The 27,982-nt window shown below is 36.6% G+C and overlaps 1 protein-coding gene across 2 annotated transcripts in view; it reads right to left on the bottom strand.

Annotated features, from left to right (window-relative positions):
* The window catches only part of Cad88C (cadherin 88C), a 151,121-nt gene that overhangs the window by 77,213 nt on the left and 45,926 nt on the right, over nt 1-27,982 (bottom strand). For both annotated transcript variants that reach the window (XM_089232868.1, XM_089232869.1), the window contains exons 2-4: nt 12,235-12,338; nt 6,817-6,900; nt 363-514 (exon numbers count right to left, since the gene is read on the bottom strand). In XM_089232868.1, coding sequence (XP_089088994.1) covers nt 363-514; nt 6,817-6,900; nt 12,235-12,301 — 303 coding nt within the window. In that variant the 5' untranslated portion in view covers nt 12,302-12,338. The remainder of the gene's footprint in view (nt 1-362; nt 515-6,816; nt 6,901-12,234; nt 12,339-27,982) is intronic.

Genomic DNA, 27,982 nt, shown 5'->3' with positions numbered 1-27,982 from the left:
AAATGTAGGATCATATTCATTCAGTTTGCAAAATAATAAAATGAGATACATTTAAGTGTACAACATAAATGGTGACAAGATGACTTTAAAAGAACATTACTAAGGACAGAAATCCCTCCCTCCATCAAGGAATTACTGGACCAACCTCTCAATAAGAGGAGAGCGAGGAAATATGATATAGCCATTTAGAATTGCCTATAAACTGTAGGCTACTGTTTAATTAGCTGTTGTTAGCAAAAAATGCCCATGATGGGAGGAAAATTATCAATAACTACTTTTTCATCTTGTTTGACATTAAAAGTGAAAAAGCATCTATATTTTGATTGTAATTCACAGAATATAATAAAAGAACTAGTACTCACCTCTCTATCAAGTTCTTTATTGAGATATACATTTGCTTCAGTTGCTCCTAGTCGTTCAAACCTCAATATATCCTGTCCAACCTGTCCCACTACACTAAATGTCAATCGATCTCCATCAGCATCTTCTCCACGTAATCGATACAACAGCTTACCTATTTGGAAGCATTTTAATAGAATGAGAGAGTGAGACCTCAGCGTTTCAGCACACTTTTGTTTGGAGGTACAATAAAAGTATAACACAATGTCTAATAATTTTTCAGTGGCAACAGGGTAAAGTTTCTTTTTGGATATACAGTGATACGAAGCTTGAATGAGTAAAAAAAATATGCCACAACATATCGATTGTATATGGGTTTCCAAATTCCCAACATTTTGAAGTCATCTGGAACGAGAAATTGTACTTCCAGGCAACTCTCTGGAATTCCCAACATCACTTGTTTAAATTGAAACCTAGTTTATATGACTCTCTCTATTTATACAATCTTTTTTTTTATTTGATTACTCCTTGTACTTTATAAAGTTAAAATATTTCATTTATGTACAACACAACTTAAATCAATTACACTATGTTAGTTTATATGTGCTATGTTCATGGCCCCCACATCCTGTAGCGGGGCCCCTAGGCTGTAATCTTTTGCGGGCCCCTCTGTCAGACTTCTAACGGGCCCCTTTTGTAGTTAATTTATAGCGTGAAAAAGCAAAAAAATTATGGTAACCATCGCGGGCCCATAAGTATTCTTTATGGGCATTGTATAATATTTTATCATGTGTATATATTGTTTGTAATGCATTTTTAGTTGGGTTGATGTATTTTTGAAATATATGACATCCATATTTGTTATGGGCATCTTTTTCTCAACCACTTCGTTGGGCATTTTGCCTGTTGTGGTGTTGTATTTGTATTTTCACAACACGAATATTAAATTTTATAATAATTAATTGATTAATATTATATTATTATTATATTAAAAATCCACGCAGTAAACATAAAAGGTTAGGAAATCTGTGTTAAAAGGTGAACTGTCAGACCAGACATGACCCTGTCCCTTTCGGGATGTAAGCTTTTTACCCGTGTGGGTAAAAATTAAAGGGTGAACTGGCACTCGTACCAGTTCACCAACAGGGGCGTCTGAAGTGTTTCTAAACTGTGGGTGCTTGTCTTTAGTTTTATATCGGAAATTTTAATTTCTGAATTAGTTCTGGGGGTGCTCGGATCCATGCCACAAATTACTGTGGCATTCACAGCACCCCCGGCTCTGACGCCACTGTCACCCAACACTCCTGATGGCGGCCCTGGCATCAGGTCCTAAATTCCATATCAGTTTGGACAGGCTCCAAAAACACATACAATTTTATATTTTTCCTGCTGCAGGTCAAATTAAATTTACACAGCATGGAAATTTATTTTTTATAATTTTTCCACAGTTAATCAAATGACACATATTTAACCCTTTTTTAATTTTTCTTATTATAACCATTCCCAATTCAGACAGAAAAATTAAAAAAATCAGAAAAAAAATGTCTTACGTTTTGTATAGTTTGAATCCCAACTTACCCCTGCATTACTATGACAGCTCCCTTCCAATTATGATAATCAAATACTTACACATCATTCTCAATCAATACTGATAAAAATAATAATTCATACCCACTTTCACAGAATAAGCATTCAAAAATTTCTGCAGATTTCATTTTTGAATCTTCAAGTCTCCAATTCTCCTCATCCATGTGGAACTAATACTCACTTTTGGACCACTTAGCTTCTCTGTAAAGACATTGGATTGTCTTTCCAGGCCAACCCAAGTCTTGATAAATGATTTTGACAGTGTTGATTTGTGGCCATTAAGGATCATTGGCTGACCTCGTAAAAAAGTGGGGCTATCAGCAAAATTATCTCCCTCAAAAACAGACCTTTCTTCTCCTTTTCTTTTTTCTTTATAAACGTTTGATATTTGTAGCTTCAACTGTACAAAGTAGTTTTCCTCCCACTCTTGTATATCACAGGTTTTTTTTGGCATTTGAAACCATTCAGACTGAGATCAGGGTTACCCCCTTACCCCCCTTTCCCCCACAATCGCTCTTTGACACTTCCCGTGTTTGGATCTCATATGAAAGAGTGTTGTTCAGCTTTGCTGTCCTGATTTTTGTCTATGACTTCTTAAAAAACAGAGGTCAGTTGTAAAAGACAAATTTTTCCAGGGAAGGGATTCAAATGCACAAATATTTTAACCATAAAACTTCTTTTCTCAATCACTTGCAGATGGTTAGAAGAGAAAGACAAAAAGGGATAAGTTTTTAAGTTTTGAGGTGTTGGAGAAGAGAGAAAAGCAGGAAAGAAAGTTATATTGGAGGGTATTCCACAACTATTCTCCAAGGATAAATGATTTGGTGGATAAAACTTTATGGTGTTACTTAAGGGCCTCTTTCCCTTAAGTAATGCCATAAAGGGGGGGGGGAGAGCTAATGAGTGAGGAAAATATAAAGGCACTATATATAGTGCATGTTTAACTTTAAAATAGCAGAGAGCTTCCCCTTTTTTCCAAAATGGATGGAATCCACACATAGAGTAATTATGATAGCTATCAACAGATTTTATAGTAGGTAGAGTTGCTAGAACATTTTTTGAATTGAAAACTGGATTCCACCCCTTTTGGATTCTATTCTTTTTCACCTTTATTTTTTCCCCAAGCAATGCCATGTTATAGAAGATAAATTAAAAATTAAATTTTCAACAAATATTCCCTATTCATTTTTTTTGAAAAATTTTTATATTCCATTTTAAGTATTACTGTGTCACAATAGTGCTTTTCCCAAATTCCCGGGAATTTTTCTCTGGATTTTGGACACAGGAAATCGCAAAAAGTTCCTGAGAGCGGGTGGGAATTCTTTGCTGCCTAGAAATCTAAGTTGTATGAAAAATACTGTGTAGGGGCCCTATGTTAACCCACAACTGGGAAGGTTGCAGTTCCAGAAACAACAAGAGATAGCCTAATTATTCTACCATACCAGTTCCATTTTTCATATTATTGATTGGACTCATCTGCTAGCTTTTGTGATCTTGATAAGAAACTCATGTTGGGTGGACAGTTGTGCTCTTCTGCTGGTTTTTGCAAATCCTATCTCTTTTCAGGTGGACAACACTTCTCTTGAAGTGTTACATTTTTTGTCAACTATATGACTCAATATGAAAAAAAAAATCATCCATCTGTCTGATTTCCATTATCAACAGAAGCTACAAAAACTTCTTGATAATGTTATGAGTGATTTTAGTAATGAAAATGATTGTAAAAAAAATTCTGCAATGAACTTGCAAACGATAACAAAGTGTTACGATGCTTTCCCATTTCCTCATTGCATTTTTATAATTTTGTGACACATGTTTTTCTTTGTGTATTCTTGCATGATTTGATTGATACAATTTTGTCTAATTGATTTTCAATAATACTGTTTCTGTGCATGTTAGAGTTTTTTCAGGTATAATAATAATAATAATAATAATAATAAATGCCATTTTGAGGTTTTCTCCCCCTTCTTCTTTCTTGTGGTGACTCATGCTTTGACCTTTACACATAGGCATGTGTGTATTTTACAATACAGATCTATATAACATATACTATTCAATCAGCATGAAGGTCCTTCTTTTCCCAAAATCCTCCCCTTGAAACTTTAGCTTCCATTCTTTATCTTCACACACTTTTCGAGCTGTTTTTCTATTCTTTTGGTACTAGGTGTAAGCTCCTATGGGGGTGGGAATGCCTGTGGTTTTTGGCTTGGCCCTAAAATGAGTAAATGTGATATGACCTAGAAAAATTCATCTTTAAGTGTTGCAAGAGTCCTTTTTATAAATAGTGTCTTGACTGCTATGTTTTGCGAATGTTCCAGCTACATCATCAGAGCCATCACTAACAGTGTTGGATAGCTAGGACGATTTAGATTGAAAGAAAATGTATATGTTTTTCACATTTGTTAGACTTTTTTTTTCTTCAAAAAAATCTCTCATATGGCCCTTTTTTTTTCAAAAAAAAAAAGGGGGGGGGGCATATGAGAGATCAATTTTTAAACTTTTTATATAAACAATATTTTTGGCTCAGGTGGCTTCTCAGATGATATATAATAAGTTTTGAAACATTTTTTGCAATTGTAAGTTAACTTTAATCATTTAATTGCTCATTTTTGTTGCACAGCAGTCATTTTCTGCGCATGAGGGCTAACTAGACCTGGACCTACAATTTATTGCAGATTCTGAACGACAGCCTTATTTTGTACTCACCGAGAGGTTGGTGCAGGGTAACCCCTCGGTGTGGAACACCCTTTCGGTAGTAATCTTTTTCTGTGGTCATATCGGCATTTCTTTTGTACCCTCGCATCAGGCAAGTTTCTGACAAGGACGAAACAGGTATCAAACTCCTGACACTTTTAAACATCTTTTGGTACTGTAGGCAAGTATCTTATCAACCTGGGTTACAGCACCCAAGTTAGCTTTAAAACTAACAACTTAGGGATTTGATAATGATAAAAAAATTGGATAATGATAATAATCCTGTTGAGGCTGTTCCAAATTCTCTGCGGTATTTGTACATTCATGGATATCTCTGCAATCATTGATTTTAGAAACATACTTTCATGTTTCCAGAAAGATTCGAAATGAGGTGTGGCTATTAAAAATGTCTCAAACTTTCCAAGGGGTCATATACAAAAACATATATAAATTAACTTTTCATGTAAACCCAGTGTGCTAAAATTTCCAATAAATGAAATGTAAATGTGGCTCTGAAAAGTTCTTTACAAGAAAAATATTGCATATTTTTTAAATGCAATATTAACAAAGATATCTGACTTCGAAGTTTTCAGCATTTGTTTTTCCAATGATTGAGGATGTGGTTCAAAAATTGTGAAACTTAAATTAAATTAAAAGTTATAAAAATTCTGTAATTGCCAAAATGATTGTCAAAAAATGTAATTTTTATTGTGAGTAAAAAATTAAAATGTTGAGTTCATTCTATTTTTGTAGAGTTCCTAAAAATGGCAACTTTGAGCTAATGAAAACTTGCCAACAACGTGATAAGTTGCTAAAACATAGTGATTTTATAGATTAAATATCTTGATATACTGTAAGTCGGGGTGACGTTTCGACGTTCGGTCGTTATTTGGATTTTTAAATCTGGCGCCAATATTGGGAATAACAGGAACTTGCAATCTGACAGTCTGGAACACAGGTGCGGATCTATGGGGAGGTAAGAAAACTTCGACAAAAATAAAAAACAGGTATTATTTTAAAAAAAAAATCGGGATAAACAAAAAAACAAGGCCTGCCCCGGGAAATACGGGACAAAATGCGGGACATATGGTCACACTGTTAACGACTTGAAAATCGAGAGTAAATTTTCGAGAAGTACGAGTTCCTGAGAAAAAAAAAAAAAAAAAATCCCTTGAAATCGAATTTAGTTAACTGCTCATTTTTAGTTCCAGTTTTAGCTCTCTAGGGTTATCCTTTTTACTTGTATAATTGAGAGAATTAGTCATTTGATTCGTCCTTTTACACTTTCTATTCGATTAACGGTTACTATAATAGCGGGACATCTTATCATTGGATTAATCTGTAGAATTAGTTGTGTTGGGGTTTTTAGACGTGTTTTGTCTGTGTTTATGCTCCCGTCATTCGTTATATTTTCGATTGTATAAGTCAAATCACGTAACTTATTGGCGTTGAATCATCGAATGTCTGTAAAAATTGAGCCTTTCTCTATCTTTCCGCAATAAAATTATCGCATCATATTTATAAAAGAAAAGTAGTTGCGATATCAAGGACTGAGAAACTTTATTTTTATCACTTTTCACTACAATATCCTCATTCTTTTTAAGATGCAGTTATTTCAGGACTTGGAAAGTTACAGAAATTAAAACACAATTATTGATATCCCCATTAATCTTCAATCAAATATTCTGGGATAAATGTCTATCGATACAATGAAGAGAAGTACAAATTTTACCAATTAATATTTTTCAGATATACATTTTAGTTTTATATTTTCCCCAATTTTCATTTTACGGAGGTGAAACCATCTCCTACTATCAAAATTGCCCTCTTTTTTGCTGATCGCTTTTCATATTTTACTTCAGTTTTAGAATCGACCGAAGAAGTTTTATTTCTTTCGGACACTCTTCGTGAAACATCCGGTACGAATATTGAATGCCTTCACATACAGCAGCGTTTCTCAACCCGTAGTTAGGATCGCAATTTCCCGCATTGCCCTTGATGAGGTATGGTGAACCTAGGTATTAATATACAATTTTTATTTGAAGCCATATTGATATCATTAATATCATTTAAAACAATTGAATAATATTTCATTCAGTTAGAATTGAGTTTTCAAGTTTGGTCCACGGACCATACGTTGAACACTGATACGAAACACTGACATACAATATAAGAGAGAGAGAAAAAAAAACTTACCCACGCTCTCCGGACCTTCTCTCACTTTTACCACTATTTCACCTATGCCGTCGAGGGCGAATTTCGGTGGAGAGTTGGCATTCACTATGAAACAGGAAAAGAAAGGTATCGAATATGTACACAGTTTTCTATAAATTAATCTCAAAATAGGCGTCTTCAATCATAGACACAAGGCGGGCCACATTCGACATTATACTGAGACCCGCGGGCCACTCAGGTATACCACACACATGCTATCGAAGAGCTATGTGGGCCACAAGTACCTCACGGGCCTAGCGTTGAAGACCCTTATTCTAAAATATAAAACTACGAGGGAAAAAACTTTCAGGCAATAACTATATCTTCAAAATTAGCATATCTACGGAAAAATAAAATGGATGCGTCAGTTCGGTGCAATATCTTAAACAAGAATGTTACCAACCGTAGTAGCAATACATCATCAACAGAGATACTCTATAGTGTATGGCGTTTATGGATTGAGTAGGAAGTGAAAAGCCGTTTTGCTCGATGAGATAGATTTGAGTCGAGAGATTGTGTGTGTGAGAGCTGACCCCTCTTTGCACTTAGATTATTTGCTGACTAAATTAATTTTATTCGACATGAGCTCTGCGTGGTTTAGCGTTGTCTCGTATAAGATGAAAATTTCACATAATGCACTAAAGCCGGGTTTTCCTAGGAGTAGAACTTTTGCGCCGTGTGCAGCGTGAAAGCGTTGATTGGTTAAAAACCGGAAATTCTGGTTTTTTTGACCAATCAGCGATTTCACGCTGCTCGCGCTGTAGAAACCTGCTCCTAGGAAAACCCGGCTTAAGCGTCATAAACATCTACATCATCTCTTTAGACTTGAACAGTCACGATTCACGTGGAAGGACATGGAATTCTGTTCGTCCATTTAAAGACATACCACCTCAAACACAAACACTGCCTCCAAAGGAGCTTCTTTTTCACAGATGTTTGGTTGGTGATAGCGTGTTCGAGGTTCTATCCGAAAAAAGAACGCCTGTGATCACTCTGCAAGCTAAACCCGGACTCATCTCATCCGTGAAAAGAACTGCAATCCAGTTGACATGTAGACATGCCCACTTCAGAAGTTTCATCTAGTGACGAGGGTTGAGTGGTAGTGGCTAATCACCAAGCAGGGCCGCAACTAGGAGGGAAGCAGGAGGGTCTCGTGCCCCGGGCGCTGGACCAGAAGGGGCGCAAATTTCATTCTCAAGCCTTACCTTCAACATTACAAGGGGGCGCCAAAATGCGCACTTGCCCCGTGTGACAAAGCATCTAGTTGCGGCCCTGTCACCAAGCATACAGACAAATTTCAAGGCTCATTTTGAAGCCTTCTGTGAACAGCAGCAGATATTACTGTATATAACATCTGTGATTGTATATCATAAGGGGTGTCGAATTCACCTCTAACACTGCTCCTTCTACATTACATGGGGGGCGCCAAAATGCATGCTTGCTCCAGCTGACAAAGTATCTAGTTGTGGCCTTGGACACATGTGTCAAAACTGAATAAATATTAAATATAAATATATGTTTATGAAAATCAAGAGTAAATGAGCAAGTGCATAATCTATAACACACGTGTGTACTATAAAAGCTTTATGTTACGTTATTATAGGAAACATTTGAAAAAACAATAGAAAACAGTAGAAAAATAATAGAAAAGAGTAGAAAAATAATAGAAAACAAAAACAATCAGAAAATATCAAAAGATGAAGTTTACTGTATTTACAAGTCAACGCCAGTGTTTTTGAACAAGTAGTTTTAAAATAATATGAAGAAAAACTAAGGGTTCCCGCAATAAAAAGACAGTAATACATGGCGTTATTTGGTGATAGAACTCTATCGTGTCTTTGTTCTTTACTTGCCATCATTACCACATTCACAGAATAAAATTACTTAAAAGAAAATCCTCTCAGATTATTTTCTGTGTATTAATAAGAGGAAAACTACAAGCACAAAGAACAGTCTCTCTTTCAATTAAAGGAATATTCCAGTGGGTGTGTGAGGTGAGATTATGTTTTCGAGATACGTTCCTGATTTTGAACAATGGTTAAGCGGTACCAAACAGCATATAAAAAGTTAATTGTGCTACAAATGCACCATGCATAATAAAAAGTAACAGCCGTTATATGCGTACGACGTAACATCCTGGTTTTCTGGTTTCTGTGAACTCTGTGAAGAAGGGCATAAAATTCTTGTAGTAAAATAGAATGCAGCTTTATTCCAACGCATGTAATTACGGGAGGAATCTTCCGCAAGAAGTTTGGAGGATTCTGTTAATGCGCAATATAACGATATCAAGTTTTGCAGAGAAACAAAAATGCTACAGATGTTTACTGGCGTGGTAGCAGTATATAAATAAAAGCAGGTAGCGCACACAGTCGATAAATAAAATCTTATCGTAAAGAAATTTTTTTTTGTGAATTATAAGAGGTTAATTAGATAAATCAAATTATTATCAGATTTTGAAGGCTCGCTAAGCACGCTTCAGCTGTTAGTTTCAAAATTATAGGTAGAAATTTTCTGAATTTTTTTTTCAATCGACAAGTACGTGGATTAAATGGGCTCACTTTCGTACATACATTCATTTCCGTGTACGTAAAAAAAAGTAATAATAAATTAAATAAATAAATACAAATAATAAAAGTTTATTTTAGAACTAGTATAGTAGTTATTAGAGTCGAATCCCGTTATAACGAACTCCAAGAGACCGGAGAAATCACTTCGTTATAATGAAATTTCGTTATAATGGAATTCCATGTTTTTCCCATTGTTCCCATGTCAACTTATCTGGGGAGTTAGAAAAGTGTTCGTTTAAACGAGATATTCGCTATAACGGTATTCGTTAAAACGGGATTCGACTGTATAATTATGATACTGTTACGATTTGTAGGCGATAGATGGCGCGATTCGTTCGATGGCTCTCAAAATGTCGAAATCAGTCGATACCGGTTTCGGTCTAAGCGCAGCGACATGCGATTGGCGGAGAACGGGCGGGGCGTGTAGAGAAAAATCTAGAAAGTCCCGCCCCTCCATATGGTAGCGCTGCCGACTAGGAAACTGTGAAATAGAATGTTGTGGAATGTTCTTTTTATCGAAGTTTCTATCCGGGTTATAAATACCGTGGCGCTTAAAAGATGGCAGGCTCAAGCAGGCTAGACAGGCACAAGGAGATTCAGTCAGATGTGTTTGAACATTGAGAGAAAGCTGTTAGCTCTCTGATTAGCCTGTAAATACGTGTGAATTGCTGTTCTGTAAATAAATCTGTGTTTGTCCGTTCGAACCGCTTCTTGTTTTGCAATCTCGAAGTCTTGTGGAAAATTATCCGGAACAATTTGGTGTCAGAAGTGGGATAATTGAAGACTTTTATGAAGGCAAGAAGAATGGACATGGACGAAATTCGAGAACAGCTGAACAAACTGATGTCTCTGATGGGCCAGATGAAATCCGGCATCGAAGCCATGAAGGTAGCCGTGACAGATGTCACCACCTCCATTGCTGCCGTCAGAGAGCTGAAAGATCTGAAGAGTGCCAAGAACGCTCGTGGGACCGAGAAAAATGAGAAAGACAAATCGTTGGGAACCTGGAAAACTCACGAAAAAGGCCACCTGTGGAGTGCATGTTCAGTCGCAGCTACCGGTACGGAAGATGCGCCATGCCGAGTGTACCACGTCTCACAGATGCACGGAGGAGACCACGGACTCCACGTAAGAGGCGAGATCGATGGACTGCCGTGCAAGATGGTCATCGACACCGGAGCCAACGTGAGCATTGTCAGGGCGGACCTGGCTCGGAAATATCAGCAACGACTTCTCTACGTACCACCATCGCTGACGCTGCAGACAGTCATGGGAGAGAAAATGACTGTGCGCGGAAAATTGGAAGTCTCACTGAAGTTCTCCACGACACACTTATTCTCCACGACACTTATCGACACACCGTCTTCGTGGCAGACATAAGGGATCCGTGCATCATCGGAGTGGACTTCTTAAGGAAACACGGATTTTCCTTGGACATGAGGAATGACCAGCTGCACACGCCGAAGGAGCGTATCGTCCTGCTCGGATGTGGTCGTGACGATGTACCTCCAAAGAAAGTGATAGACATTCCAAAGGCGGAAAAAGAGTGCATCGCCGATGCAAAGAAGACCAATGGCAGGACCGGAACTGTGCTCTCACGAGGGTCAGATGGCAAGAAGAGGACGATCCAGCCTCGTAAAGAGAATGCGCATGGAAATGCCGACGCCCTGACAAGAGGACCGGGTCCACGGAACCGTCGTCGTTGCTTTAAGGCAGAAGAGAAGTATGGGCCGGTGAGCTCTATAGTGAGACAGATAACATCTCAAGTGACGATTCTTGGAGTGACGAGAACACCAGGAAGGCCCAGCTAGAAGATCCCGACATACGACCGATCATGGAGTGGAAGGAATCCACCGGGAGTAAACCGATATGGCAAGACGTCGCCTCTTCCAGTCCGACGACCAGGAGATACTGGGCGCTATGGGACTCTCTGGAGATGAGAGATGGCGCGTTGTACCGCAGATGGGAGTCTGAGGATGGAAAGACGTTCCGGTGGCAACTCGTCCTGCCAAGGAGCCGTGTGAAAGAAGTGCTGAAAGAATTGCATGAAAGCCCGACCGGTGGACATTTCGGCATGATAAAGACTCTCCAGAGGGTCCGCGAACGATTCTGTTGGGACAAATCCAGGAACGATGTGCACGAGTGGTGCAAGAATTGCGACGCTTGCGCCGTCCGCAAAGGAATCGCCCTGAACATCCTGCGACCGCTACCTAGGACCGCCCACGAGAACACCGGATACTCGCCATCGCTGATAAGAGAGGACCTTCGCAAGCCAGGTGATCTGATGTTTCGGCGACCGATAGATGCTGCTCTTCCACCAGAAGAACACGTCCAGGGACTCCAGGAGCACCTCGAGGACATGCATCGAATCGCGAGACACAGGATCAACATCGGCTCTGGAAAGATGAAGAACCGCTACGATGTGAGGGCCACGACTCATGACTTCAAGGAAGGGGACCTCGTCTGGCTGTGGAACCCTAAGCGCCGGAAAGGACTGTGCCCGAAACTTCAGACGTCATGGGAAGGACCCTACAGCGTCGTGAGGAGACTGAACGACGTCGTAGCTCGGATCCAGAAGATGCCATCCTCGAAGTGCAAGGTGGTCCACTTCAACAGACTGGCCTGTTACCACAGTGACACCCTGCCGAACTGAATTGTCGGGACGAACAATTGTATAATTATGATACTGATAGGCTTGATATTGTAAATTTGTAAACTTTGAATAGTGTAGAAATACAGAGAGAAGATACGTCAACTTCACCCACCATTAAATAGCGTTGGAGAGTTTAGTAATTTAGTAATTACTAGAGAAACCAATAAATTTAATAATCACCAGAGCATATGCTGTACGTTCCGATTACGAGGAGAAGAGCCACCCTCATCACCTGTGCTCTCTGCATAGTACCATCGCAGTTCTTTTCACCATATCATACTAACCTGAAATTAAAAAAAAAACAACTTTAAATTCCACCAATACATCCAGTCATATTGAGAAAAAATTAGCTACATTAGCACTTCTCAATAAATTTTACAACTGTAAAGACAAAAGTACCCACAAATGGCTATAAAACACAATCACCACAAGAAAATTACATTCTTTGAAAATAAAAAGTCTTTCTTTTATTGTTATCTTTATTTTTATGAGCATTTAATTTTAGAGCGCTGTGAAGGGAGAAAGTCACGGAGCTCGTCTTGTCATCTTTCCGAGTTAAGATTCAAACAGAAACATAGAGAGAGAGAGAGAGAGAAAAACACGAAATAATATAACTGCAAAAGGGTGAAAAAAGAAAAAAAAAAATCCGTGAGAGAGAGAGAGAGAAATTATCGGTTGTTACTCGAGGCGAGGCTTTCGATGAACGAACGCCCATCAACTAATCATGCGGAGATTCTACTTCAGAAAAGTGCAATTGTACCCGACGAACAATCGCTTGATTACAGAAGAACAGACAATAATTATAACCGCTACTGGTTTGCTTCCCACATGAGAAAAACAGTCATTTTCTCCATTATGATCACTATACTTGGTGTTATTACGAGCTTATTTGACTGGTTCGTTATACTTATTCGTATGCAAAGAGAAAAAAAAATATTGAATATAATGGATAAAAAAATTACGATATGCACTCGTTATAAAACAGTTCATCTTTTTCTTTTATTGTTTAAAAATGCGAATCTTTAGGTACTAAGTCAAACGTTAACAGTTTTTTAATTGCATTTTGTTCCAAATTTAAACTATACACTACCGGAAATTAAAAATACAACATCTTAAACGAGTAGAGCTGTATATTTGATATTTTTTATCAGAGATAGCAAACATGTGGACGAGAGTCTGTTGCATGTGACCGACTCGTATTTTTTTTTTTTTTTTCATCTACATGTTTACTATCTCTTTGGTAAAAATTTCAACCATATAGCGCAACGCGTTCGAGGTGTTGCAATTTTAATTTTCGGTAGTGTAGAATCACGCAAAACTTATTACACTTTGTGCAATTGTAATATGATATTCCAATTAAATTATGTAACATTAATGGTGAATATAACAACTAATGGCTAGATTGAAAATCAGTATTAAAACTGAAATATGGTGCGATCACCCGTGGACCTGTGGTCTGCGTCACCGCCCATACGAGGAAAGGCTGGGAAGTCTGGGGGGTCCAGTCCACTCATTAGAATGGCGTCACCTTGAAGCCGATTTAAAGCCGTGCTTCAAACTTGTACACAACTTGGTCTATACGGGTCAGTCAACTCCATTTTTTGAAATCATTGTCAGACCATCACCGAGAATACATCTATTATAAATTAAAATTCCAACTTCCAGGAATAATGCTAAATTTTATAACTTCCAATGCCGATTTGGAAGAGTATGGAACAGATTGCCACCAGAACTCGTATGTTCCTCCACATATCACATATTTTGCCACTTTCTCAGCGCTTCTGATCTCACATCATTTTTAACGTGCTGTGCTATTTTAGTTCATCATATTGAGTTTTATTGGTGCATATATATGCTTATTTATTGCTTATTTGTATGTATACATTCCACGATAGTGTGATCGTGTTTTTTTAACCTATTAACAGATGTTATCTTTTTATGCATTTTTTCCCTTTTGTTTGCGTTTCTTGTGTGTAATCTTTTTTAGTGTTTTTACTGATAATTGCTGCTTTTTCTCATCAGCTCTATTGATTATTTCAATTTGGAATACATGCAATGATTTTTAATACTTTTAATTAAATCTTTTTTTAATTTATACACATATTTTGTATATATTTTTAATTTATATACGTTCTATATTGAATTTTATTTGTGTACACATGTTTATTTTATTGTTTGTTTTGTGTTCGGAGATCTCTTTTTTTTATATCTTATTTATTAGTCATCTTTTATGCATTCTTACCTTTGCATATGTTCGTGTGTGTGAATATGTTATATATATGCTTTTTACTGATATTTTTTCCCTGCTGTTTCTTTCCAATTTTATTGATTGTTTGAATTGTGCACCTGAAGTTAGAGCCTACTGGTCTTGCACACAGGTTTTATATTAAATAAAATAAAAATCATATTTTATCCTCTTAGCAGATTTTGAAAAAACAGTTCGTTCAAAAAAAAAAAAAATTAAACACCGACGTCAAAATGGATACTTATGAAATCTCCGTAAGAAACCTTTAGTAGGTGTTACTCATAACACTCTATTTTAAATGTTTAAACTTTCGATGTGGAAAGTTCTGATTTGAAACCGAATAAATTGCTTTAATAATACAGTGATCAAACGTTGAGTTCGCTTTACGGAACATAAGGAGCAGTAAGTTTAAATTTGTAATTACCTGGCAAACAAGTTGTTAGCCGACTAACCTCCTATTTGATCGATCTGGGTTCGAATCCCAGTGATTCATGCATAGGCAAGTGGGTCATTTGCCCAGAACCCCATGATTTGGATGCCTCAAATTTTAATAACATATATTCGTTGAATAACCAAACGTTTTGGACCCTAGCAGTGTTCTCTTTAGAATTTCTTCGCAGCCGGATGGTACGCAGCTTCGTCGTCAAGTAGCTACATGTATAAAAATATATAAAATGATGGAATCTCCAGTTGGGCAGTTAATTGAAACTACCGGGGACCACCCAGTGGAATGGGTGTTCTCTGGAGAGAACAATACAAGTCAAAGTCGGGCCGTGCCGGTGAGTAGGAATAAAAGCATGGCCATTAGAAATGGTCTTTAAACTATAGGTTTTGGTCTAATTAGCCTTCGTTTGCTTAAACCGGGGGAGGGCATAGATGGTTACGGGGGGAAAGGGCGATACCCTCCCCACTGCCGTTTAGTGATAAATATGGAATTGTATGGAATTGTTGGGATAGGCGGACATTCGCCCTTTCCGTTCACTACGCATACTTTCGGCGATTCGCATTCACCTCCCCCCCCCATTAGAGGGACCTGTATCTGCTTATGGGATGGGGGGGGGGGTGGTTAAATATCCTTTTCCTAGTAGCACCATCTATCCCCAGTACAAAAGTAAGAGCATCCGTATAGCGATTACGATGACGTGCTCTAATGCAGATCATTCTCATGCTAACCCTTCTTACATCTTGAATGAGGTGTCGAGACCAATATTTACTTCGTGAGTAACAAATCAGGCACAAATACTGAGCACCACGGTGCTCGCAAGTAATAGGTTGAAGGTGCCTGGGTTAAAATGATCACATTGGTGCAAAAATGATTGAAATGCGGTCAAATTAAACAGCGCAGCATGTGCAGCGTTTGAATTGAAAATATTATAAGATTCGGTTTGAGTATCAATCCGAATAAAAATTTAGTGAAAAAAGTTTTTGAACTTTACAACAAATATAAACGCACACTGTCAAATGAATGCTGGACAAAACATACATTAGCTACTAGTCGAATGCGGTCATAAACCCATGTTGCATCATATACAGGACATCGGCCCACCGATCTATGCTGCAGGTGAACATCGCATAATAACTCAACGCACACACACACATAGGGTAATAGACGTAGAAAAAATCGGTAAAGCCATTTCGACAAACGAATGCTATCAAAAAACCAAGAAAAACCATCCATCACGATGTTTATATACATAAATGAAAAAGAAAAATGTACTAAAAGAGTCTGACTGCATGCCTCAAGCTCATCCTGCTTTTACATGACAACAATCAAAGCCATCGACCGAGGAAGAAAGGGATGGCAGAGCGACGAGTGCATTACTAACCGGCTGTTCGACTAACAAATGACCCCAAGAGCTACATTCGATTGCGATTATAATGGTCATTAGCAAGGCCATAGTTTCTCGTACTATTAGAAGTATGCCCCGTGGGCATGTCATAAGGTGTCAGGTTAGTTTATAATCCTGCCGAAGCAAGAAGGTCGACACTCGGGAGATACGACCATCAAGAACTGATGACCTTATTGATGATATCACGAGTTTCATTTGTATTTTGAGGTTTCGTTCTAGACCCTATGAAGGTTCCTGCTTTTTTTAAAATCCTATATATCTCTTCTTTCATTCTTGATGCTTAAAAATCAAGTAAGCATGATTTCAATATGCTCACGCATGTGAAACTTATTGTAACTATTTTAAGTACAGCTTCTTTTTCCCAATACTTATTTTCTAATTGCTGTTAGGTTCGAATAATAGAAGTTATCATTAACATATCTTGAAACCGTGTTACGTTTGTTTTTTGTTTCGAGAAACATGCGTTGGACTTCATTGATAAAAGAAAAGGGGCGAACAACCGAAAGGACTATCTGCTACAAGTTTTATATTGTAACTGAGAGGCCACGCGTGACAATTTAACAATCTTTACTATTGTCTCGTGCAGCTGTAGGTCACCATTTTTATCCATGAACTTGATCTACTTCTTACATCTTTTATGACTGGTCGATTCTCAAAGCCGGCTCGTTTCGTGCTCTTCAAGCTTGAAGAAGCCCCGGGGAAGAAAGAGTTCCTACATACATGTACGAATATATATAGTCCGTAAGATGTGCTTGTGTTCTTTCTTGTCCAATATCAAGATCCTAGTCGGATATCTATATATATACCTATACGTGTTCTTAGATTCCTATATAGCCCAATCATTCGAGAAATAGAGGTTTTATTAGCAATTCACGGATGTTCCATGCTAATGTTATGTTTCACTTTTGTGTTTTTTACAATAAAAAAAACTATATTCGAGAGTAAAAATAATTTTAGATGTACAAAATATAAGCAGCAAAACACTTATCATTGTTTACATCACTAACAAATATTCTTCTTCCATATTTTATGGACATGCGATGCTTTAAACAGAATTCAAAATATAAATTGAGGATTTCGCTATGATATACAGTATTAAAAACTTTTATTACTTTCACGCTTTCAATCTTTCAATTTAATAGTAGAAAATAAAATCGGTTTGTGAGGCTGTTTACTTCGAAGCTATAAGTTGGTGATAAGCTGATAACATTCAATTCAAATTCGGGCTCACAAATTTCATCCATGACGCTTCATTTGCGTATTTTACGGTATTAGAAAATGAGAAGTTTTCAACTCTCTATGTCCAATTTAAACCCTTTATCTATTATTGATGGTACCTTGAAGTACCAGGTTAGATAATTTGTTACGTACTATTTATTTGCTTGAAAAAGATTTTTTTCTACTTTTTGTCTTTAATTATAATTAAAATGACTTACCAAATAATTTACATGATAATTATTATTTATCATATCATTATAAATATACTTTATGCATTATCGTTTTCTTCTAAACTTAATTTTTCATAATGTGATAAAGGGTCAAGGGGTATAAAAAAAAAAGGTTAGGCAGTGTCGGATACTGCCATGGGTATTTTCGCGAAAACGTCAATCGTATAAGGGGCCGTTCAAGTATTACGTCAGCAAATTTTTAGGCATTTTTAACCCCCACCCCCCGTCAGCAAAATTTCGTCAGCACTGCCTCCTACCTCCTAACGCATACTGGTGGGATCCGAGACGTACGCGGGAGGGGGGGGGGCATTGAAGGCTCGCGCGTCTCCCTCTCAGACGAAAAAAAACCTTTTTTTAATGTAAAAAAACATTTAAAAAAATTAAAATTTCGAAAGAAAATTCCTTTATATGTTATTATATTCCATTTCTGTTAATTTAATGCTATTTGAAGGGTAAGAACTCAAAATTTCTCTTTAAGAAATTCATTGCGACCCACTTTTTAAGCCATATATGGTAAACCCTTGACCCGCGGACCAAATGTGGCCCTCAATGTTATCTGATGTGGCTTGTCCCACAAACCCAATTTTACAAAAATGGACTAAGCGGCACATTTACAGATCGCTTAAATGACCCGTCGGTTTCTTGTGAAATTTAAACGAATGTTCTACAACATTTTTAAAGTAGTTGTAGACCCCGGTCCAAGTCAACACCTTCTAGAGCAAGCTTCTGCTTTAGAAGGTATTGTCCAAGTCCAATTTCGGACCCCTGCTGCCACCACAATGGGTATGTCAAGTGAATCCAATGGGTCTGGGTCGATCACCATTGCAATCTCCATTTCATCAGCAACGAAATTCACAGCCACACTTGGTGCAGGATCATCAGATGAAGCCAGAGTTGCCAGAACGCTTACGTTCCCTCTATACTCGCGGCAGTATTGCACGTTCGTTTTGAGTTCGGACTCGGCGTTTCTAGTGTCAATCTTTTCGTCATTTTGTGTTCTACGCATTCGTGCTCGATTTTTGTTATTCACTTTGCCTTCATTCATATAGGCCTATCGCGACATTTGAAAAAATTCGGAAATGTTTACACTTTTATAAATTTACAGCGTTGTATCTTTTTAAGTGTTCAAGATACAGACTCAAACTTTAAAATGGGTCATAACCCATTTAACACATATACTCTTCTTCAAAACAACACTTTGTGCACCGGAATTTGATACGTAGTTTCTGAGATATGAACTCGTATATAGACACGGGTCGAATCCAAAAAGTCGGAAATCGTTGGTTCACTTTGCGCGCGAGCAGTTCCCGACGTCAGGCTACCATAAATATCAAATGATACTAGCATAAATTTTCATCTTTCCTCTTTAAAATGAGACCAAGATGGCAGCGATATGTCTTTTTCGATGGAGTTATTGAAGTTTGAAATTACTTCGACAAAAACTGTCGCTCATTTGGACGCGATTACTTTCCCACACCCGGCATCGATTTTAAAAACCTTTTCACGTCAAAAAAATAAAGTTCGATTGATTCTGGTTTGATAACGTCAACAAGACATATTTCCCATTTGAGAAACTTATGTCCATTATTAAGATTGATCAAGAGTATGATTTAACTCATTAAACTCATATTTAATTATATTTAAATAAGCAGCAATGAAAAAAAAGCTAACCAGAATCAGGAGCAACTAAGTTTTCATAGAATTTTTTAAAAATCGAGTTGTATAAAGATTCTCTCTCTATCTCTCTCTCGTTCCAAGAGAAACTCAAAATCATTTAATTAGTGCTTTAAATCATGTAATAATCAAATGTGAAATATTTGGTTGAACTTCGTGGAAATGTTATCGGTCAACAAAGAAAATACGCGTTTATGTCATTAATAATGATTTACGTATGATGAGGTAAATAATATTTCGTATAATTTTTGAAACAGAAACATTTATGTTGCAGCAGCTTTCGTGCGTTGTCTAGGATGCAGAATACAACCGTGGCTTAATTGTTACGACCGTTTTTTAAATCATAGACTGAACTCTACGCGATCGGTATCTCAAAGCTTTGCAGTTCTGTAGTCAAAACTGTAAATCACCGATATAAAACAATGGGAAAATAGAAATGTGAATGTGCATATTATAATGAAAAACCAATGAGAACAACTAAAATTAAAAAAAAATATATTTTTTTTTTAACGTGTTTTTTATAGAATCAAAAAGAGCTATTTTTACTTTTTTTTGCACGCAGGGTCTGACGCAAAGACGATGATGAATTTGTGAACAAGACAAGTAAAGGATTTCCGTTTTCTTGGAAAAGTCATAAACCTAACAACGTGAATAAATCTGACATGGCTTGATGAACAAGTAGCTGACCGTTTTGCTTTTTACATAACTAAATGGCATACGAAATGCAATGAATAGTTATTTATTCTCTTTTCATTTCCCACGTTTAAAGTTTCTTAAAATCAAGCGAAAACTAGAAAAGAGAGAGAGAGAGAGATCAGTACTCAATCATGATATCGAGTTAGGATTTGACTCATCCAATATTCTATAAAATGGCATTTCCTTTATCAGTGGAGTGTGCAATAATTCTCAAGATGATATATGAAGCATGAAATCGAAGTTACGTGTTCGAGATCATAGTCGATTTTTTTATGACGAAGAGTTCTATCAATTTATTATGCGTTTGAAGTCCAAGTTATTCTAAAGCTTAGGCTTAAAGTACAGAAGAAAAAAGATAAACAGCTATTACAACTAAAAACAACTAAACAATTCTGCGTTTGAGAGACTGACCCGAAATATGAACCTATAGAAACAAGAAAAAAAAAAGTTTCTTCTATCGGTATGCTTGCGTGTAGTTGGAGGCGTTAACCCCTTTCCAAACGTTGTTAAGCCGAATGCACGCACGAAGAGATGAGCTTCACACATGGTGCAAAAGAACAGCAGTCCCTTACGATCAAAAATGTGATACACGATTAATTATCATACACTCATTAGCCTTTATAAAAATGGGGTTTCGGTGGTATTATTTATTCTATGGCCGAGGATGTTGCCGTGACTGAGCCGGTAAAAAAAACCGCGCTACAAAACAAGGTTTAATAATAATAATTACCAAATAGAAAAAAACAAAAAAACTGAGAAAAAATGGAGTGTTATGCGTGTGTGATCGGATTTTCGTTCCAACAATACACGCGCTGTTCTGATGAACGGAAAGAATCGAACAAAGCACAGGTGAGATGCAAACAATTTGGGGCAAGATTGAAGGGTACGAATACTAACCCTGTGATATCGTGTAACTAACGCTGTAATGAGACGCCGATTGAACTGGTGAATGGTAAAAAAATAAAAATCCAGAAGAAATTTTTCACGCCCCTCTTCGATCTTTGACACAAACATGAAAAGTATCATCTGCCACGGCATGTTTTATGATGTTGCCAACTCTACATTTTCCTACTGATCCAGAATAGCAGAAGATGGATACCCTCTGGCAGACACACGAGGCCGAAATGCACCACATCATTTCCGTTCGTATCGGTGCCCAACATTTGTCAAATAACGAAAATTATAGGTTTGGCACACGCGAAAACATTCTTGGCACGCGCTACTATACCATTAAAAATATAACGAAAGGGTTCATTTCCGAGATTCCTCGATGTCAATTCAAATAATTTTGCACAACCCCTAAAACATCATTGATGAAGAAAGGCTGGCTGATGATATTTGTGTAGAAGAGAAATCGACGTAAGGAGGAAAGTATAGAAAGAAAAATATTACGGAAAGAAAGCTACAAAAACAAATTATTATCGATGCGTATATTGCAATTATACCGATCCGAGATAGATAATCATAGGAGTGAAAAAAAAGTTTTTATACAACCGTCACTCCCAGCACACGAATAAAAAAGTAAAATTAGAAAAATAATACCACAAATTGACTATAAGAGCTATGAAAGAAGTATCCAAGGGCCTCTAAGGAACGAGAAAGGAGATGACAAAAAAAATGTAGCCTCCTATTTTCAGATTGAAGGGCGGAAACAACAGCAACTTAATGCGGAAAGCCTTTGTATATTGTGAATTATAACTCAATTTTATATGTAGAAAAACGAATGGAACGAATTATCCTCATCCATTTTAACCCATAATAATCAATGACGAGTAAAATAATAGACATTGTTTTTCGAACTTTTCAAAATGAAATGAACCGTCAAAAATTGAAACTATGGGAATGATTGCACTTTTCTTATTTACGAATCTGATATTTATATTGTCTTGTCGTATCATAACCGTTTTATTGATATGTTGATATATGTTGATATAGCTTGAAGCTAATCAGACCAATCCCTTCAGTTAACCCTTTATTTGACAGTGTTGCTCTCAAGCACAACATGTTTTTCTTATATTATTCAAATAAAGGTACTGTATATTTTGATCTCGTTTCGGCATTGATGCTTCTAAGAAACTCCTAGACATTCGATTTTTACTTGTGAGCTGTTTATGAAGTTTATATAATTATCAGCAGAATAGAGCGAAGGTACACGTCTCCTATTTCTTGACAAGAAAAGCAAGAACAATTTTTGACCCTTGCATTTTGGAGGAAAATACCTTGTATGGAGGAGACATATTGCTGTGCAATCTTTAACAATTATGGAAAAGTAAGTTGTCAAACAACAAATGACATTTTTAAACTATTCAAATCTATATAAATTATATAAATACAGTGTGTTTTCAGAAGTGCAACATCCCATATTTTTTTGAATTTTGGCATTTTTTTCGTCATGCATTCAGGGTACTTCATTTGCTTAATATAACCCCTCAAAATTTTTCCCCTCTGGCTACTTTTATGCTTGTCAATTAAAGGGTTAAAGACAATTTCTCGAATGGCTTCATCCATGCCGAATGATGGTGAGTTAATCACTTGGTTACCAGACTGCGTAACATAATCAATCGTATATTCATACACAATTATTCATTCTAAGACTGTAACGAGTGTCATCATACCATATAATTTTCACATTAGGTTATTCAAAATTATTCACAATTGAAGAGTAAATAACGCCATACCGTTAACAAGAGAAGAGCTCGCTCATGGCATAGCGGTTGATAGTGACGCAATTGTATCCATCCATTATAGATGGATATTTTGTGAATCGTGTGCGTAAATTTTTAATCTCTACAGGAAATATTAATATATTTTTTCAGCGTTCTCATGCTCAATTATCCTAACGTTAACAAACGAATCATAGGTTACCGTATGGATAATTCATCGTGGATGAATTGATAATGCTTCTTTTTCATCGAAAATTGACTCATTTCCCATTTCGGCCAGAAAAAATACACTGTATATAAACATCACGTAATCGACGTTTCAATAAGTTCGTGTGGTTCCGTTATAAAACTCTGAACGTGTTTTCAAAACTTCTCTCCCGAAAGGTATGACATGCTTAATGTTTTTTCCCCTTCTTGCTATTATAAAGATGAAACGAAAAGCTTTAATCCATTGAGCACTCATTCGGCTTTTCAACTGTAATCACATAAAGAGTTGGTTGCATAATACATTGACGTGACGGTTGAAAATAAGTATAAAGTTATATATAACTCTCACGAAAAATGAGAAGATAAAATGAATTTCAGTGAAGACTTTAGAAAAGTAAGAAAATTGAGAGGTATTGAGGATTGGAATTATTTGAGGATTAAATTCGTTAATAAAGAAAGAATTGACTATTTTTTTTTCATTTTTTCAACGGGGAGTTCTCTTTCCCTGACCATTAAAAAAATTACTTATGAAAGTCAAGTCATAAATATACTCCGTTTTAGTGGAAGGAATTTTTTTCAATTAATGAAATAGCTGGATTTTCTGTAAAACAGGGCTTTAACTCGACGTTCTTGAGGTCCATTTCAGGGTGATCCGTGTGCTTAAGTGAGAAAGTAATCAACTCGTTGTTTCACATAGCTATATACTGAATATTATTTTGTAAATAGGTCTGCGGCAGTCATTTTATTGACAGTCTATAGACTTAATTTTATTGTTACAAAGGGTCCGAGGAACACAAAAGGTTACGAACCTCTGTTCTAGAGAGTGAAGAATATTGGGCTATTCGAAATAACAAATGGTTGATTTCAAACGGTACGCGCATTTTAAATTACAATTTTATTTCAATAGACGTCATTTATAGACGTAAAAGGGAGAGGGAAAAGAGTTAATATTTTTTGTTCAGAATCTTACTTTTATTTGTTTCATTGTTCTAAGTATCTTAACTCGTGACGTCAAGGTCATGCGAAAGGTCACTTCCATGGGACGTAAACTTGTTGAGATGCTGATGAAGTGTAGTGCGGGGAAGGACTCACCAAGTATGTTGACCTGCGAGGAGCAATAGAGAATGTTGTTAGCACAGCACGTATAACGATTAAAACGCTAGACTATAAACAGAGACCGCTGTCTGTGTGTATTCTCCACGGACTGCCAAGATGTGTGTGCTCTAATTTACAAAGCTACCAGTCGGTTGTTAAGAATTTATGGGTGAGGAAATTGCCCCGTGGCCGCCGAATACTTAGACAAGTCACTGCGTTTCTCGAGGAAATGAGGCGCAATTATTTCTATCAAGAAGACAACTGGTTCTATTAAAGACGTTATAGCATTGAAATGCCGTTCCCTTTGGGACACCGATATCAGGGATGGACAAATCCCAGGCGCCTAAAATATTGGTACTGGCACCTAAAATTTTATTTGTGCCTAAATTGCAGATTGAGAGTAGCACAAAATGTTTGGAATTTATAGCAGCATATCTGCCAACATGAAAGAAGATCACCATGCCCTGAAAAAGTCAAAAGAGGCATTATTTTGGACCTTTTTCGTCAGGTCAAAATTTTTTTGGCGATTTGTGCAGCCCTGATCGATACGTGCTATGTACTAGTATATGATACATGTACGTAGCTAGTTTATTTTTCGCCAATCATAGCTAAGAAGAAAATTGAAAGAAAAAGTTTTACACACAGTTTGTAAAAAATTAATAAATGAAATACCTCAGCACATATAATTATAACATTGTATTTTCGTCTTTAATGCAAAGATCTACTATGGTATCTAGAAACATAAAGATAATACTGCATTTTTCTTCATTCATTTAATGGTGTTTTGTTAATTCACGTTATTTCTGAAGACGGTTATTCTGAAGCTTCGATGGAGATCCTGTTCTAGTAATTAAATTTGTGTATTGTGGATAGCTACTCACTAGGGCACCGCTATAATCAGTTCATGTTTGGTAGGTCATGACTCGTAATTACATTTGACCGAGTATTGCGATAATGAGAGAAGTGTTCAAAATCATATTTTCAGTGATTATCATTTAATTAACAATATTTCGGAAACTGACTACTCAAGAAATAAGAACGAAATTGTATTAAGGTTATAAATTCACCTGCTTTCGCTTTAATATTAGTTAGATTTCTTTTTTCGAGCTTAAAATAAAAAACACGCACATGACTATATTCATATACTTAAACAGTATTTGCATACCACACGCATTCACTTCTATGATGAAATTGTCCTCTCTTTTCTGATCGTTAGCTTTCACTCGAAATGCAAACCTAATTTACAAACTGAGTAAACACACCTCATTTATTTCGCCCTGATCATCTTCGCAATTGAGATGATATCACGATAAATCATCCACATACTCGTAGTTGTAGAATGGTTCCACTATGCGACTAGGTTTAAGAATTAGTCATTATATTCTAGACGTGTCTTGTGACTTTATCATCGGCGAGTATTGATAGTCTGAGTGAGTTGAATTACTTAGAAGAAAAAAAGAAGATACACACATATATTAGTTTTCTTCTTGATGAACTCGTATACTGCCTCTATGACGATTTCTCAAGGGTTGATGAGTTAATTTACATTCCTTGAGACTGAACACTGCTATTACCTGTTTCCATTAGAATACGTATTCAATTTATAGTATCCGGGTTACTTATATACGTAAGAAATAAGTCCAGAACATGCATAAAATAAATTTCTGTTCACACAGCTAACTGAAAGCGCATGTTGATTAATTGTCAACATACACGTAATTCGGAAAATTTATAGCCAATCATTGGCCCAAAAAGCTAGGTTTACATCACTGCAGATTATTCTGGATTATAAGACGACTTCCAATCAGATAACCTTCATCGAATGCAAATAATAAACTGTTAACTTCAACCATGAATGAAAAGACAATATTCTCATGTGAATATGGATCAAAATGAAGATCGATTCCATAAAAAAATCTGGGAGAGATTTTCGTTCTCTCACTTTTTACCACTCAATATGGCAAAAATAGCCCGATGATCGTTCAACCGCTACGTGTTTCTAGTAACGCAGATATATACGTATTTCACCGTACATTACAGTTTTTTGATGGTTGGTCGACCTACTTAGCTCTTCAGCATGTCCCGGTTTGGCTCAAAAAATGATGAAAACAACACAATCTACCTCCTCTGAAGTACCACCTCCTACTCCCTACTGGTTCAGCATAAAAATTTCCGCCATCACACAAAGGTATTACGCGTGCTGTTAAACAACAGGCATAGGAAACAATAACTGGTTTCCGAAACAGAGGCGCGGCAATCCTTTTTCTATATATAATATAGATACAGAAGAGATATATGAAAAGAATTCTATACTAATACGTTCTTTCTGAAAGCGCGAAACTAATTTTTATTCTGCTGGTTGAAACCAGAATTCCCAAAATCTTCGATTGTAAGGTTTGATTAATTCAATAGCTTATATTTACGTACATACAATTTCGTTCCAAAATACATTTAAGCCTTCTAGTAAGAAGGCTTAAATGTATTTTGGATAAAATTTGTAATGCTTGTATGATTTGTAATGTTCGATTCATTTCTATGTTCTACATTTTTACATATGCGAGAGTATTTTACGTCTGAACTAACCCAATTAAGATGCGTAATAGTTCGAAAATACACTATGTGCTCTGAGAAAAAGTAAGCGGTAGATCAGTCCTAATTTCAGAAAGATTACTTTATTTCTTCGAACTTCATAGCACCTTTGAATCCGTTTCGATACGTTTTGCGTTCATATACAGTATATTGTATATATATTGTTGTTCTATGTTTTAAAATTAAATATACCAATTTTTTTTGCTTGTTTTTTTTTTAAATAATATACTATGTGATATTTTTTTATTGCATTAATAAATTTTTTGTATAAGGAATTTTTTGTAAGAATTTCAACATTTAAAACACATTTTATTGTAACAACCAGTACGCGTGACATGAATCTCATTAGTGATTTTTTAAATTATTTGTGAATATATATATACATTTTTTTAATTATAAAAATAAATATGAATTTGAAAAAAAATTCGTCGTATTATTAAATTTAAATCATACATGCAGGGGCCCTACCATCCCCATGCTTATAAAAGGATATCCGAAAGAAACTGACGTCTAGCACTCGCGATAACTATAGGTGTGCATTCTGAGAGCGCATGCGCATTAAAGACAAATAGATGCTCGAAGAATGCATATAATTAATTAGGAACAACTAACAACCACTGTTGAGCAGTTGATATGACGCAGAACCGAACGCAACGTTATCCCCCCCCCCGTTTTACCTTACATCTTTAATTTTTTGAATGATTATATATATATATATTTTTATTTTTCACTTGCACTCAAAGCGACTATTAAACGTCTCGACATTCCCGAAGGTGTAGGGTCACGATGCGCTTGTTGCGGGGGATGGCGTATCAGTCAGCTGCCTCACACACGTTTTATTAATTTCCGCATAGTAAAATGGAAGAATTTGAGGTTTTGTGATTGTATTGTAGTTATTTTTCTCAATAAAAAAAATGAATTTTTCACAAACGCAACGCTATCGCGAGTATAAAATACCGTAATTCAAATATCACACAGTCAATGGTTCCCTCCACTTCTTGAACAAGCATCGTTTTCCCCCCGTGTATTCGGAGGAAAACCCGAAGAATCATAAGATGGTAGTGCCCAGGAGCTTTTGTGTTCATACGTTCAGTAGGGCTTAGGGGCTCTACCATCCCCCCATGCTAGGATGTCTGAGAGAAACTGACGTCTAGCGCTCGCGACTACTATAGGTGTCCGTTCTGAGAGAGTATGCGCATTAGACAAATATATGTTCGAGAAATGGTATATTTAATTACAAACAGCTAGGAGCAACTGTTGAAGTTTGTACGACGACGACACCAAATCGAAGGCGAAACTGAATGGTTAATAGTTCGACCCCCTCCCCCGCAACGCAATTTTGTCTCCCCCCCCCCTCTTAATTTACTTCTGCGGATGATATTCTTTGGGTTTTCCTCCGAATACACGGAGAGAAAACGATGCTTGTTCAAGAAGTGGAGGGAACCACTGACTGATATTCGA

The sequence above is a fragment of the Pholcus phalangioides genome, unplaced genomic scaffold (genome assembly GCF_987345545.1).
Source record: "Pholcus phalangioides strain wild (caught in Gottingen) unplaced genomic scaffold, Ppha-v1.0 ptg000007l_1, whole genome shotgun sequence".
NCBI lineage: Eukaryota > Metazoa > Arthropoda > Arachnida > Araneae > Pholcidae > Pholcus > Pholcus phalangioides.
The sequence above is the reverse complement of the archived record's forward strand: the minus strand, read 5'-3'. Positions and strand labels throughout refer to the sequence as shown.